General features: G+C 51.2%; 1 protein-coding gene across 11 annotated transcripts in view; it reads left to right on the top strand.

Annotated features, from left to right (window-relative positions):
* The first annotated feature begins 4,191 nt into the window (after nt 1–4,191).
* The window catches only part of AFAP1L2 (actin filament associated protein 1 like 2), a 98,924-nt gene continuing 87,590 nt past the window's right edge, over nt 4,192–15,525 (top strand). For 9 of the 11 annotated variants that reach the window (XM_024755931.1, XM_024755932.1, XM_024755930.1 and 6 more), the window contains exon 1: nt 4,201–4,251. In XM_024755931.1, the coding sequence (XP_024611699.1) occupies nt 4,236–4,251 (16 nt within the window). In that variant the 5' untranslated portion in view covers nt 4,201–4,235. Of the gene's footprint in view, nt 4,252–4,275; nt 4,348–15,525 lie in introns of those variants that run through there. The other 2 variants (XM_024755940.1, XM_024755936.1) reach the window with 2 other exon arrangements.

The raw sequence follows: 15,525 nt of genomic DNA, 5'->3' as shown, positions 1-15,525 counted from the left end.
TTCCTGCTTTTCCCTATCAAGCTACCCACTGTGGGCTCTGGCACAGAGTCCAACCAGAGGGGCGCCCAGGAATCCCCCTCCTCCGACCGCCCCACTCTCCTCACCTCTATCTACTCGCTCTCAGCCTAGATTTGCTTGCTTTCTATAGGCCAAATATTTATGGTTTTCTTTTGTTTTTAAATTCTGGAGTATTTCAAACATGCTGGCTGAGAGGCTCAAGCACCTGAATATTGAGTGAACACTTCCTACTTCAAGATTCCAGGCCTTGGTTTCCTCAAATGTAAAACTCCGAGAGGGTTGAACTCCAGCCAGCGGTCCTCACTGTATAATATAAAATACACTCTTGTAGCAACGACTCAGATTTAAGAAATGTTAACTTCATGCCATGTTGACTTCAGAGACTTAAAATAATAAAGAAACCCACTAGGATGGGAGTAATTTTAAAAAATGGAAAACAAGTGTTGGTGAGGAGGTGAAATTGCAGCACGTGTGCATTGCTGGTGGGAATGTAAAATGGTGGAGCCACTGGGGAAAATATTTTGGTGGTTCCTCAAAAAGTTAAACACAGAGGTACCATAGGATGCAGCATTTCTACTCCTCGGTAGTTGGGTCAGAGATGCTGTTCAAATGGGACTGGCTTGGGTCCTGCCCAGTGGTGACCTCGGGCAAGTTACTTAGGTTCTCCATGTGTGACGTAAGGGGAAATAGTATGGGCCGCCTGGATGGTTGTGAGAATCAAACAGGATAAATCTTGTAAAACTGGGCTTCCCTCTTCATTGCCCCAGCTGGCAACAGCCTCAACCCCTTTGCGGTTGAAGAAAGCTGTCTGGTGCCGAGAATTGGTTTAGGAATTAAGGGAGAAGCAGCCCTTCAGTCATCTGTGTCGCCGACACTTTCACCTGCACACCCAGAGGGCCCGGTGCACCTCCACCCCACACCCACCCACCACCTACACTCCAGGCTGGGGGTACTCAGTTTGGTTTCAGGACTGCCTGCAACAGAACAGCCCATTTGGGATCCTATGGTATGGGGTGGGGTCGGTCATAGCCCTCAGAAGGTTGAGAAGGAAACCAGCTTGTCTGATCCCGGAGGCCAGAAACTCAATGGATTATAATTTGAATGTGAGTGGCTCGTTTGTGGAAGTTGCAAAGTGACTGAAGACACAGGGTTAAACCACACCCAGCACTTGGAGAGAGGGGGAAACAGTACTGAGCTTTCCAGAGGCCTGATTCCTACTGATGGTTTGAAGTAGTGTTTCGGTTTCATTCTTGCAAAGGGCAGTGAAGTTCCATTTTAAATTCACTCTGCATACATTTCCGATTGATTTCTGTTTGTCTAGAGGCTCTGGGATTTGCCAAGTTTCCATGATAAACTAGAGTGATGGAGCCTCCCCCTCCCCAGCCTGCAGAGAGGGGTTGCCGTTACAGGAAGTGCTTACAGAGACAGCTACCAGAGGACTGGCTGGGGTAAAGCCCTGTCCAGTTAGAGCCCCGGGAAAGCCGGAACTCAGGGGTGTGACACAGCACAGGGTTTGGAATCAGGAAACCTGAGTTTGAATTCTGAAAGAGAGATTACCTAACTTGGTGACTTTGGTGAGGCCCTAACTCCTCTCATTCATAGGATGGAGGTAGTTTAACCCTACCTTTTATACTTAGTGACCTCAGTCAGAGCCAACCCTGCTCTTATCCCTCTGGGAGGGTCAGCTGGAACAAAGGCCCTGCTGAGTGGGGCTGGACCATGTAACCTCTCCCCACTGGCCCCAGCTGACAGCTGGAGCTGAAATCTGCCCAAGAGTGACCAGCCACCAGACTTGAGGCTGGTTTCAAAACAACGAGCTACACGATCAGATTCTTCTTGAGAACTTGAAAGGAAACCCGGGACCCAGTGATGGACACTGTACACGGGAGGGTGGGCACCAGGCCTGGCCATTTGCAAGATGGGGAAAGGGAGGGACAAGGGAGAACACAAAAAAGCAAGAGCACCCTCCGTCCCGACCCGGTTCCCTGTCCCAGCTTCCCAAGGCCCCCTGAACACTATTTCCTGTCCCCTGGTCCCCTGAGATGCTTGCATTCTTGCTGCAACCTTCACTTTTCCTATTTTTTGAACCCCCGTGAGCCGGGCCCACCTGGAAGAGTGGCTGCGAGAATTGAAATAATGTACGGGGGTGAGTTTGAAGGCTCAGATCCAGGACTCTAAGCTGCCTGGAGATGCTGGGGGCCCTTCACATTCTGCCCGCAACATCCCAACCTGCTAACACTTCTCTGCGTCTGACTCAGGGACGCTCAGCTCCTTTCCTGCTTGTCGTCCCACCCTACACTCCTACCAGCAGTCCCTCGGCCACCTGACTCACACGCTCTGCAGTGCCTGGTAGCGCCTGGCACCTGACAGGGGCTCAGGTAATAAATATCTGAGGACTGACTGACTGGGGACACTCACCACCTGGTCATCTAAGTTGCTGGAAACCGCAGCGTCCGCCTTGGCCCTTCCATCTCCCTCACGCCCTGTGCTCAGGCACAGAGCCTTGGTGTGGCCTCTTTGCCATTGTCCCCACTGTCCTTTCTGCCTGGAAGGCTGCAGTCACTTTGCCTCTCCTGTCATCACCCTAGCTCTAATTCATCTTTTAAGACTCAGCTCAGCCATCCCCTCTTGTAGAAGGCTTAGGAGGCTTTTCCAGGCTGGATCAGGGCCCTCCACTGGGCTTCCAGAATCCCTTGTGCTTGGGTCTAATCAGAGCCCCTACCTGGCTGGGCCATCATTGTTCACTTGTCTGCGTGCTCCCCAAGACAGTGACAGACAGCCTGGTACTTCCTATGAGCTCCAGGAAAGTTTTGTGAATAAATATCTGGAAGCAGACCACGTGAGCTTAATGCCTGCTGTGTCCTCTTTTAGCTGTGTGACTTTGGGCAAGTTGTTTAACCTCTGTAAGCCTCAGTTTCTTCAACTACATGACAGAAATAATTCACAGGGTTATTGGGAAAATTAAAGGCTGCGCAGGTACAGCCCTCAGCCTCGTGCCTGGTTTGTGAGGATGGCTCCATGGATGTTAGCTGCTAATGGAACTGAGAAAAACATTTCTAAGACTGCTGGGACAGAAGGTTTCCAAACATCAGAGCTAACTGCTGTTCCAAGGAAGAATTAGGATATCTTTTAGAAAACAGCAACAACAAATCATCCTTAAGTGTTCCTTCAGGGAAGTTGGGGAAGACATGTTGAAAAACCAGGCGTTCAGCAAAAAACTGTGATTGAGATTTTAAAGTGAAAACGGAAGTTTAAAGGAAAACATGGATCTTCTTTGGGGGCAGGTGGGGAGGACATGGGCATGTTGAGAGGGCGTGAGAGAGTGGAGGGATCGATGGCAAAAAAAACCCCCAAAATAACAAAAAAATGTAAAGGACAGAAGTGTGGACCTTGGTGGCAGCTGTGGTGCAGGGTGCAGTTAGAGCCACGATTTAGCTCCCTATGGAAGAGATGGTACCCCTCCAGGGCGGTTGGCGCTGCGCCAGCCCAGAAACCCGGCGCCCCCCCCCATTCATCTAGGCGGCTCTAGAAATCCTAGTCTTTCTCAGAAGAGCCTGGCACAACGCACCCAGGGAACCTGGGCTGGGGTAAAAGACAGCAAGTAGATGTGTGTGCCATCGGCTGCCCAGAGAGACTGCGAGAGGGTGGGAGCGATTCCCGAAGAACTGGGGGCGGGCTCAGTTGACCCCAGCGCTCTCTCCACGTCTCCCCTCGAGAAATGCCAAAGGCGAAAGGGCGCGGGCCCGGGGGTCGAGCGGGGGGCGCTCTAGGCACCTATCTGCCTTCTGACTGAGCTCTCAGTCTCCCGCTCTCGGCAGTGGGTTCGCAGCCCGGCGGCTGGAAGAACGGCTCTCGTAGGCCCGCCCCTCCCCGGGGCCTCCCCCAGGGTTTGGGCACGTCTCGGTCTCCCTCCCGCCATCCCGGGGCCGGGACGTGAAGCAGCTGCCAATCGGCCGCGGCCGCGGGAGTGGGGCCCGGGGCGCGCACGGACTTGAGCGCTGAAGGTCCGCCCAGGCCGGCCGCAGAGTTCGTCTGCGGGGCCGGCGCGCCGGGAGGGGACCGGGTCCGAGGGCCCCGGGCGCGCCAGGCGCGCCAGGAGGTCCTGCCGCGAGCGTGACCTCACGGGGAGGGGCCAGCGCGGCAGCCCTGGGCGCGGAGCCGAGCGCAGAGAGCGCAGCGCCGGAGCCGAGCCGCGAGGAGCGCACGCCGCGGCCCAGATGGAGCGGTTCAAAGGTGAGGACGCGGGTCGCGGGCCGGCGCGCCCCCAACACCTACTCGCCCCGCGCCACGCCGGAAAGCAAGGCCGGGCATAGCGAGAGGCGTCACCAGGTGCGCCTCGCGTCCCGCCGGGGCTCAGGTGAGCCAGGCCGGCTGCCCCCGCCCAGCCCGGATCTGGGCCGAAGACCCGGGCCACAGCGGCGCCGCGGGCTGGTAGAGCGGACTCCTAGGTGGCGGCTGCGGCCCGGGAGCTTTGATCCTCCCAGGCGCGGAGGGCCGGGGTCGGCGTGGCGAGGCTTCTCACCTGTTGGAGGACCCGGGGTGCGCTTGGAGACCCACCCTCTAAGCCCCGGTCGCCCCGGAAAGATGGAGCGAGGCCGAGGAGTTCCCGAGTGAGGTCGGAACAGTGCGGGGCTGCTTGGGTGGCAAAGGGGCAGGTAGTTGGGGTTTCTCGAGCGGGCGCCAGACGGAGTGGAGGGCTTCTTGCAAACCCGGAGAAAGCCTGCGAGGGGATGCGCTTGGGCGTAAGTTGGGGGTGGGCGCGCAGCTTTCTTCCGGGCTTGGTCGGGCCATCCCAGTCGTTCAGCTGCCCCGGTAAACTGTCTCTCTCCGAGCCCTTCTCCGCTGCTTTACCCCCAAGCAAGAGCGAGGTGCAGGGATTGGGGGCAGAGCGGGGTGCCCGGCAGGTGGAGCGCGTCTCAGCCCAAGGGCTTAGCTCGTAATCAGCTGGGCAAGTTTTGGGGTTGGCCTGGGCCGGGGATCTCGGCCAAACCCTGGTGTGCTGGTTGTGCCCGACTCGCTCCCGTGCTTAGAGCGCCGCGGCTGGAGTCTAGAAGCCTCGGATTGCACATCGTTTGGAAAAGGAGGTTGAAGAGCTGCCCCTTAAGCATGACGCTGGGGGGACCCCCCCGGACCCCTCCGCCAACTCCTTTCCTTTGGGAAAGCTTCTTGCACTTTCTCGTACTGGACTCGTCTCTGCCAAACCTGCAAAAGGAAATACTTTTTCTATATTTATTTCCCCCTGGGAGAGAGTAATAAAGGAGGCCGCTCAGATTCCCAAGGAATCTCACTCCAGTGGTTTCTCATTTCTGAACTGACAAACTTTTAGGGCTCAGCTTTGGTCCCCTAAACTAGTTGTATCTTTTGATTTTTCTTTTTTTTTTTTCCTTATTTGGGTCACCTGGTTACAGGTGAGGGTGAAAGAACTAAATCTTGGGCAGGGCTTCACATGTAAAGGAAGGGTCTTTGCCAGGAGCACAGAAGCCAGCTGGGGAGACCGAGTTAAATTAGTTGACAACCTTTCTTTTTTCGTTTTCTGTGAACCCTCCCTGGAGCCTCTCTCACATTTCTAAGCGGGTGGTTTTTTGTCTCAGATTCTGCTGAGATCACATCAGTTTTGTGCCTGAACGCGTGCTTCGGTCGTCTTAGAACCCTTGAGGAAGCCACAGGCCCTCTCCTTCTAAAATTGTAATTTGCTGCTCCCCACCCGGCTGGGGCCCCTCCGCCCTTTGGGAGGGACCCGGGAGGGACCCTCCCAGGGAATTCGAGACTTGAGTCGCCTCCCTGAGGGCCACTTCCAGCTCAGAGTCTGCCCTTCCTGAATTGTGTTAGCTGCTGATTTAAGGTCCTGGTTGTAAGCTACATTATCAAATCAGTATATTAATCCTTCTGAGTTAGGGCAAATGATAACATTTTGTGTCGTCTTTCCAAATGCCCAGTTATTATCAGAAGGTTTTTGTATTAATAGCTTTTGACTTGGCCCTTAACCTGAGAAAGTCTTCTTATCTTTTCCTCTTGGGGGTTTAACATCCTCCCACCCTCAAAGATCTCTGAGAGGTTTTCGCCAACTGAAGGAAATTTAGTTTCCCGTTCAGAGTGTTTATGTTTCTGGTAACACATGTATCTGCCTCCTCATTTTGCAGTAAATCAAGCACAGCGAGTGATAAGCGAATACATCCGAGAATTATCTGGGCTGCAGAGGCTAATCCAGCTCATCTTTTAGTGTTTGACTGGAGAAAACTCTCCAGGTTTCACTGGTGAATGCTACTAGTATGTTTACTAGACCTTTAAGCCAAGGAATTTGGGGATCCCCCGCTTCACCAGGGATGTAGAATTCCCCGTTCACTGGAGAAGCTGAGTTGTGCTTTGAACAGTCATTGATTGAAAAGTTGATCTGTGCAAAACTAAGCGTGTTGGACCCAATCTTCCATTAACCAGTGCAACTCTTACTAGTATCTGTAGTCTCTTGCTTGTCAGAGAGTGAGGGATGTTTTTTTTTTTTTTGGTAAGATTGAATAATTATGGAATGACTAGGTATGGTGGTTTTAACAACAAAATTAAATGGAAGAGCAAGGTATACTTGGGCTCTCAGAACATAGGTAAAAATTGTAAAGAATTGTTTGTGACGCTTTTAAATTTGTTATTTAAATGTCTCCTTCTGTGTTTCTAAGTTCCCAGTTTTGAGCTCTCTCTCCTCACAAATAGGTTGAATGCCTCATCACCATCTCCAGATTCTCAAAATGTTTTCTCTCATTTGTAAATCTCACAGATCAGTCCACGTAGGAGAAACTGTTTTCCACGTTCCCCAGCCTACATGTCACATATTGTGCATCTCCAAAACCAGCCTATCATTCTTAGGCTCTGGGCTGACTTTCCATTGTCCTGTAAGAGGTAAAGAGACGTCTGGAGGTAAAGACTGGAATATCACCCTGTGTGTAATGCAGAAACATTTCCAGGCTTTCTCCTCATCCCTTCTAAGCCATTCTGGAGACTGCCATGATTCTCTTAAGCAAAAACAAGGTGGTGGTGGAGGCAGTAGGTGAGGGTGTCTTCCCCAGAGAGGTGGAGCTTTTATAAGAGTTGTCCTAGAAAGTGATGGTAGAATTGCTGTGTCTTGTACGTGAATCTCTTTGGTGTTGTCTTAGCTGTGCTAAGCCCTGCGGGGTACGTTGAGACCGTTCCCATCCTTGGGTGTTTACATATTTATGAATCTCATAAGGGCATCCTTGTATCACTGCATAAGCCCACTGGCTGAATTCACACCATGTAGTCAAGGATTCTGGTTCCTACTGCTCTTCCAGCTGGTGAGTGTGTCCAGGGCCAAATGTGACTGACCTACTGTCTGTGGTATTGCACTTGGAAGTCCATGCCAAAGCTTCCTGAAATTGTGTCACACTTGGATACAAACATCCAAGGTTGAGATAGTCACTTTAATTTGGATCACAGTAATTGGTTGAAAGTGTATCATTCTTTTCCTGTATTCTTTGGTTTCTGAATCATATCACCTGATTTTCGGGAGAGGGCACTTGGTTCTAGGGTACTGGAAGGTAGAGATGAGCTGTGAAGAGTCAAGCCAGTAAGAATACTTGAAAGCTTATGTGGGAATCCTGAGATCTGTGGTCAGGGAAGGTCCAAAAAAGGAAAACTAATTAAAAGAGATAAACAGATTGATAATATTCATTTCACCTTCAGAAGAATCATCTGAATGTGTTGTTTTTCCATGTCTAGGAGCTCAGGTTTTCCCAGTTGAAGTTCTACTTAAAGCAGAGGGTCTTAACTTTAGACACATGTGGGAAACATCCAGGGAGCTTTAAAAAATATGGATGCATAGACCCCACCCAAGACATTCTGATTTAATTGGTCTAAGGGTTCGGCTTAAGCGTGTTTTTTAGGTGATTCTAGTGTGTAGCCAACAATGAGAACCATTGAAAAAAGATAATTATATAACACTCTCCTCACCTGGAAAACTAAGAGCGCGTGTGGAGTGAGACGGATACCCCCTCCATACTCCCATGATGTGGTTTAACCAAATCTTGTGATACCTACAGAAATCTAATGCAATTCACCTGAAGCTGTTATGGGCTTTAAAAGGCTGTGGGGAAGCTGCTGAAAAACAGTCTCCAGTGTGATGCTTCAGAATCCGAAGCTCAGGGTTTGCTCATGGTTGTACTTGACCCCAAGCCCTCCTGACTTTGAAGCTCCTTGTGTGGGAGCCCTTGATGCCTTGGCAATGAAATGGTCTGAAACAAATACTGAGAGGTCACCTTTGGTGCTGAAAGGCCAGGAGGGGTGGGGGAATTCTGCTCTCAGCCCTTCCCCTCTTCTGAAGGGGCGGGAGCTCTGGGAACTGGGCTGGTTCCAAGGACCATTAAAGGGCCGGGAGGGGCCGAGGAGCTTCAAAGCTAAGGAAGCTGTGCCAGTTTTCTTCCAAATCCCTTTAATGATGGGAAATGTTTCTCTAAAGACTTCTGTCATCCAGAGAAGGGAGACTTTCCCCAAGCCAAGGGAGGATGGCACGTCTGCCCAGAACCCAGGCTGAAATGGAAGGGAGAACAGTCAGGGTGCGAGGAAGAGGCAGCAGCTTGGGAACCGGGAGTCCCAAGGGATCTGCTTGATCAGGCGAGATGCTGAGCTGTCCAGGCCTCAGTTTCCCCTTCTAGAAAACACCCCCCAGTGTTTGGCCATCAGGTTTTCCGAGCACTCTTCAATGCTACTTGCTCTGTGGTTGCTGAGGAATCTCTGGAGGGAGGATATGTCTTGAGGAGGGGAGGAAAATGAGGGAGGGAATGTGGGCAGCCCAGCAAACTCCAGTTTAGGACTGTGATTCTTATAAATAAAACCAATTTCCTGTTGAGAGTGGAGAAAGGCAGCTTTGGTGGGAAAGAGAATGCCATCGGACATGTGAGGAATTTGTTTCTCAAGGACCTTTGTGTGAACGTGTCTCCAAAGCCTGGAGCCACTCTCTGAAATGCAGGATTATTCGCTTCCATTTGAGAGACAGATCCGCTGAGGCCGAAAGAGATTAAGCAACAGCTCAGCAAGTCACAACCAAGATAAGAGATCTCTGAGAAGTGAGTTTCTAAAGGGCAGATTCCTGTTCTAATAACAGCAAGGGCTTATTTAGAAAGAAGTTCTAGGAGCAGTTTTCAGGCTCATTCCTTATCAGCGTCCTTTTAGCCAGGAAGGGATTAGCCACTCAGTGAAACTCTCCTCCGTCTTCAGGACCTGGCCCACATGCCTCCTCTTCCATGAAGCCTCCCCTGAGTTGCTCTGTGTTCCCTCACTATGTTAGGTGTAGCACATCGTTAAGTGCTCAAAAACTGTTTGTTGAATTAAAGTCACATTGTCTTATCATTATATGCCTCTGTGTCTGTCTCCCCTGAAGCCCCTTCAAGACAGGGGTATCTCTCTCCTCCAAGGATCCCTCCCCCTCAGCCCCTAGTGCACATAGTGCGTGCCTGAGACAAGACGGGGGAATGAAGGAAGGAAGGAATTGCAGGCAACAGGAGTGCCTCCTCTCTCAGGTTCCGGCCCTCAGGAGCAGCCCTGGGTCACAAAGGGAAATGAGGCATGATCGCAAAGCCAGATTCCAGAAGTGGAGATGCAAGCCAGCAGTGGCCACCCTTGGCTTTCCCGACTTGAGCCTTGTTTCTGTCTGTTCCAGCACAGGGGTGTTGCTGTCTGGTGGTACAGAGAAGGATGCTGCAGGTTTCTGCTTGTGAGTATGAGCCCGCCTGTGCCCTCTGCAGAAGCTCACCTGGCCTCCAGGGCTCCCGAGGGCACAGACTTGGCTCTGCCCATGCTCTGGACCGATGGCTGAGGGATCTCGTGGAGCTGGGCGCCAGCCTGGGCACTCCGGGGCTCAGGGTTCTAATCTGACCTTTGCCACTAACTCGCTGTGCGACCTTGGGCAAGTCAATTAATCTCTCTGGGCCTTGTCTCCTCACCTGTACGAGTGAGGATAATGATTACTAACTGCTGCTTGATGGAATAATTGTTAAGAGCTTCTGTGCTGTACTTGTAAGGGGCAACGTTGTATTAATTCAGGGGAGCAAACACCCTGAAACCTCGGTGATGTCGTCCTGGCCCCACCAGTTCCTGCCTTCTTGGGGGTTGGGTGGTTCCTCACCGTTAATTTGGGCACCAGCTGTGCCCATCACATGCTTTGCGAAGCTGTTGGGAGCTCTGAGCGGGGATGTTCGGCCTGTTCCCAGGCAGCCTAGCTTCTCAGAGCATCTGTGTAATCCCCTTGAGGTCAGCTGGAAAGGAGCTGGGCAAGGAACTTCTTTGCTGTCTCAGTAAGTTTATATAGGAGAGACCCTTAAATTCTAACTAGAACTTCAAGCTCTTTACTAATTTTCTGTCACTTGGCTCTCCCCTTCTCCCTAGTTGGTCTTAAAACAAACTAACGAAAAACTCCATTGAGAGGGAGTAGGGAGGACGTGTAGAAGATGTGGGAGCCTGCGTTACCCTGGGCGTCGTGCTGCACTGGTGCAAAGCCAGATGAGCCCAGCGTATTTTCACGTCCCGTCTCTCCGTGGGCCTTAAATTGCAGGGAGGAGCAGGGAGGGGCACCGACAGCAACAGAAGCCCTGCTCTGTTGTTTCCTAAACAGACCCCTGAGTTCTCCTCTCACTTCCTTGAACCCCTCCCAGGGATATCAAAGACAGCAGCAGGCCTGTTGAGTGTGGTGAGCTGTGCCCCAGCAAATTGGCCTTCTGCTCCTGATTACATGGAGGAAGGATGATTAGCTGTTAGCTCTGAGAGAGCAGCCCGCTTCTCCCAGGAGGAATCTGAGCGGGGCCATGTGCATTCCTGCCGGTGGAGGTGTCTTTCCCAAGGAGGGTGACCAGCTGTCCCAGTTCGCCTGGGACTTTCCTGGTTTTGCCACTGAAAGTGCCGAGTCTCAGGAAATCCCTTAGTCCCGGGCCGACCCGAGATGGTGGGCCGCCTTGTTCCCAGGCCTCAGCTTTATTAAAAGGCTCTAAATCGAACATGTGGTTGCTCCGTAGCAAAGACGAACTAGAGCCAGTTATTTTGTCTCTGACAAGAAAGCAGAAGCCCAAAGCTTAAAAACTAGCCGTTTGCAACTAACCACGAAGGACATCCACCAGTCATCCTAGGGGAGAGAAGCCAGACTTGAAAAGTCTGCAGTCACACTGCATGATTCCACTTATGTGACTTTCTGGAAAAGGCAAAACTGTCGGAAAGGGAAACAGGTCAGTAGCTACCAGGGGCTGGGACAAGGGGTTCACCACAAAGGAGCAGGAGGGAAATTTCTAGAATGATACAAATCTTCATTTTTTTTTTGCATCTTTATAGTGGTGGTGGTTACACAGTTCTAGAGCTGTACGGTCAACAGGGAAGCGTTTTTGGTTTTTTCTTTCTTTGTGTAAATTATACCTCCAGAAAGCTGACTTTAAAACAAACACTAGCCATTTGTGACACCGTGGTATAAGATGAAGAATCGATCAAGCATGTGGTTGGCCATCACAGGTTGTAAATAGCATCTGAGGTCTTGGTGTGGTCATGTCTGCAGCCATCTGGAGGGGCGGCAGAAGACAGTGAAGAATTTTGGTGCAAAACAAAATGACTATGGGACGGTATGCTAAACGCGAGAGACTTATCTGTGAGGCACAGACAGGGTGATGGTGGAAGCTCTCCCTCTATTTAGAGAAAAGGAAAAGCAGGTCTCCTAAAACCCAGGCAGCAGATGTGCCCAGGAGGGTCATGGAATATTGAAGCATTAGCTCTGGGTTCCCACCCTGGGAACTCTTCTGCTACACACACATGGATCTAATGTATTGACTTTGGCAGGCTTTATGCTGCAAGGTTTGTCTTTTTTTTGTTTTGTTTTGTTTTTTTTCACCAGCGAAGTTATTGAATTGGAATTGAGTCTGTACCATAATTATTTCCTGGCTGACCTCTTGATTTTGGCAATCCTGCATGTGTGTGCTAGCTAGGATTGATTTTGAGGGGGGGAGGAGGCATGATTTAGCAAAATAATGCACCTATTCCCGTGTGAGGTGAGGGATCAGCCCTTTTGTTTCCAGGCAGGGAAAAGCCTTGTGATGCCCTTGCTCACCAGTCCAGGAGACGGGATGCAGAATCCCCCGTGAATGAGGAAGTATCATTGAGGTGGTCCTAATGGAATCTGAAGAGCTTAGTGGTTCCCATTTCCCAGAAACTCAAACCCTAAGTCGAACTGGCCTGTTCTTCAGGTGAGCTGTGTTTGGCTCTATGACCCGGGTAGCCGACTGTGTGTCTTCTCGTCTTCATTAAGTACAGTGGGTTGGAAGGCTGCAGAACTTCCATCCCTGAGGACCATATGGGCCCAGATAACTTTCAGTCATGAATTACACAGGAGAATTTCACACATGCAACTCTTCTTAATCATAAATGTGTCCAGGACACTGGCTACCCACAGAGGCAGGTCCGTTCTACCTGTTCTTGGGGTATCCAGGAAGAATTGTTGAATAATAGCAGAATAATGATAGAATAATTGCAGTCCTTAGTCCCAATTTTCTCAACTGTGTTGGGGGACAGTGGTGGAGGGTGGGGTAGAGGCAGGGAATATTTTTTGTGCATATTTGCAGTGAATCTTCCCTGATGCAGGGTCAGGCCTGGCTTGTGGAGGGTCCACCTTGAAAGGACCAGGTTTGGGGCAGCCCAAGGACCCACTTCTAGGTTGAGTACAAACAGTACTAGTTTGAATTCTAGTTTGAGGGCTGCAGAGGAGAAGCTGGGAGTGCATGGGTGGGGAAATTCCAGATACTTCCTTCCCCAGACTGCAAACGATTACCACCATCTCCCCAGGCTACCCTGGCCTACTGGCATTTTTGGGGGGTTCTGAGGGCTGTCAGCCTTCCTCTTAGACCAACAAGTGGGAATCCTGCCATTTCCTTCCATCCTCCACCCCCCTTTTTCTTCTCTCCCAGTTTTTACACAAGAGGATTTATTCATGTTAACTATATTCAAGTCCCCAGAAGGGGGGAGAAGAAAGATTGTGTTGAATGAGCTTATTGTTTGGGGATTTCACTGACTTATTTAATACCCACAATCCTAGAACATATTGAGCTGATTTACTAAAATTCAAACACGGGCCTTTGGGAAGGAACTCCGAGGGTGCTGGGTGTCCCTGATATCAGGGCTGGGACTTACTGGGTGGCAGGTTTGCTGGGGGCATCTTATCTTCATCTTCATGCTCTTGGGTCTCCTTGGGGGAAAATACTCTCATTTACAATCCCAGACTTCTTATGAGCCTGAGACGGTCACCACCCTACTGCCCTTTGCATCATCAGGTCTTTTGTGGCATCCCCTTCTAGCACTTTCTTTGAAGAAGTGAAGATGGACACCACCACTAGGTACTTCCATTAATAGAGGCCCCTTGTGGCTTCTGCTGGGCAGCTTCCTGCACAAGGGGAAGGAAGTAAAGGATGGTGATGTGGCAGAGCTTGGACAGAGGCAGCAAGTACCAGACAACCTCACACCTATTGCTCGAGTGCCTGATGCAGTGCGGCTGGTCCATGACAGTCATGGCAGAGCTGGATACATGTCTTTTAGCCTGATTTGGAGATGGGGTCTCTGTGGATGGTATTTCTGGAGTTGTGGCTGAGGGTCATGGTGTGTTTGACGGTCCGGTGCCATTGTCTAGTGTGTGGTGACAGTTCCAGGTGTCTGAAGCCCTTGAGGCTCTCCTGAGAGAGCCACTGCTGGCAGCCTGAGCTGGGGTGAGACTCAGTAATGTCCCAGGTGCCCTGAAACTTAGACTGTGGCAAAGCAGGTCAGGTTGATGACAAAACCAGCTCCGGCAAGTGTGAGTGTGTGTTAGGTGCTGCAAGACCCCTCCTGGGCGCACACAGGCTCACACCTGCTTCTGTCCTCTCTCTCTTATTTTTCTCCCTCCCCCACCCTTGCTCTCTTCCTTCATTCCTTTATTCTCTTCCTTTTGACTTTCTCACACTTTCTAACTTTTTTTTTTCTTTCTTTCTTTCTGTCAATTCTGTTCAGATCTCCTGTATTTTTAGAAAAAGGATCTTCCCTAGGAACCTAAGGTCAGAAAGACCCAGAAAGAGAGAGCCTCCCCTTGCCTCCAGGTCTCTGCTCTTATTTCTAGCAGCCAAGGCTAGAACTCCAGGCTTCCCCAGGAGGAGCTGATGACCTCAGAGGCAGGGTGGGAAATGGGGCATGCTCCCAGCCCAACGAGGAGCATCTCATTCCTTCCTGGAAGAGGAGGCCTGGGTGAAGTCTGTTCGGTGCAGCCCCTGCTGCTTCATGAGGCCCTAGAAAGTGTCACTCCACACCGCCTGCTGCAAAGACAGTCACCTTCCCCAGCCCTCATGGTCCAAGTCACTTGCTAACCATGAAAGCTTGCCAGCCATCCCACCTGACCTAGGGCGGGTTAATGTGACTAGTCACAAAGACTGGGATGCCCAGCAGAGTTCTTGCCCTCTCTCTGCTGGTCCTTAAACAGCCCTGTGACCTGCTTACCTCCAAGGAGTGGAAGAAGTAGTCTCAGCCCTGGGTGGGGCCCCTTCCACTGCCATCCCAAGCTCCCTGGAAATGAGCATCAGAGGAAGGCCTGGCATCTGCGCAGGGGGAGCTTGAGAACATCGCCACAGTTTGGATAAACGTTCCAAACATGAAGGCTCAACATTGACTAAAATAATTTTTTCCCATTGACCTCCTGGCTTCCCCGTGGGCAAGTGTCCATCTCCCGCCCATCTGATGCTGGTTTGGTGCATGTCATTGTAAACAGTTCAGGCTGGGGGCAAATCTCCGAGAGTTATGGGATCCAGGTGTCGCTCCTGGCTCGCCACGCACTGGTTCCCTTGAGAGTGGGAAAGGTCATTTTGTTCTCCAAGGGAGAATTTAGTCTGTTGCTTTTGAGATCAAATCCTTTGGAAGCATGACTGTCTCCCGTGCCCCTACCCCCCAGGTCTCCACTCACGACTGAAAGAGACTGGGGGAGGGGGCTTTAATTCATGAGTGAGTGGGGTTTTTGCTTCTCTGACCCCAAGGTAAGGGCCCCGAGTGCTCTCAGGTCTTCAGGGAGGCATCGACGCGATGCCGTTGACTGAGGAGCAGACAGAGAAGCCTGCCTTCTCTGTGTGAGACTGTGGAGCCCACTCACCAGGGCAAGTTTCAGGTCAGTTTTAGCATCGTTTCTCAAGTACAGCTGGATGCCTGACGCGGGCATGGCAGCTGGCAGGTGGGAGCCTCTTGTCCTAAGCAGGAAGCCTCTAAAGTGTGTAGGCAGCTTTGGGCCTTTGTTACCTCCCTGGCCCTAGCAATAGACTTGGAGGTCATCTCAGAGCGAAAGTGGTTGCAGGGAGTGTTTGAAAATGCCTTTGGACAGTTGGGGGACATGGTGGGCGCCGATGTCGGGGGTCTGGATTCCCCCCTCTTTGCATCCTTGCAGCCCTTAACATACCTAGCGGGTGGGGCCCCAGTGAAGGGGAAAGAAGCTGATAAACTCATTCACTTCACAGACATTAGGCATGATTGAGA

Source organism: Neophocaena asiaeorientalis, unplaced genomic scaffold, assembly GCF_003031525.2.
Source record: "Neophocaena asiaeorientalis asiaeorientalis breed wild unplaced genomic scaffold, Neophocaena_asiaeorientalis_V1.1 scaffold85, whole genome shotgun sequence".
NCBI classification, from domain to species: Eukaryota; Metazoa; Chordata; class Mammalia; order Artiodactyla; family Phocoenidae; genus Neophocaena; species Neophocaena asiaeorientalis.
Note: the sequence above shows the minus strand (reverse complement) of the source record. Positions and strands in the feature narration are given on the sequence as shown.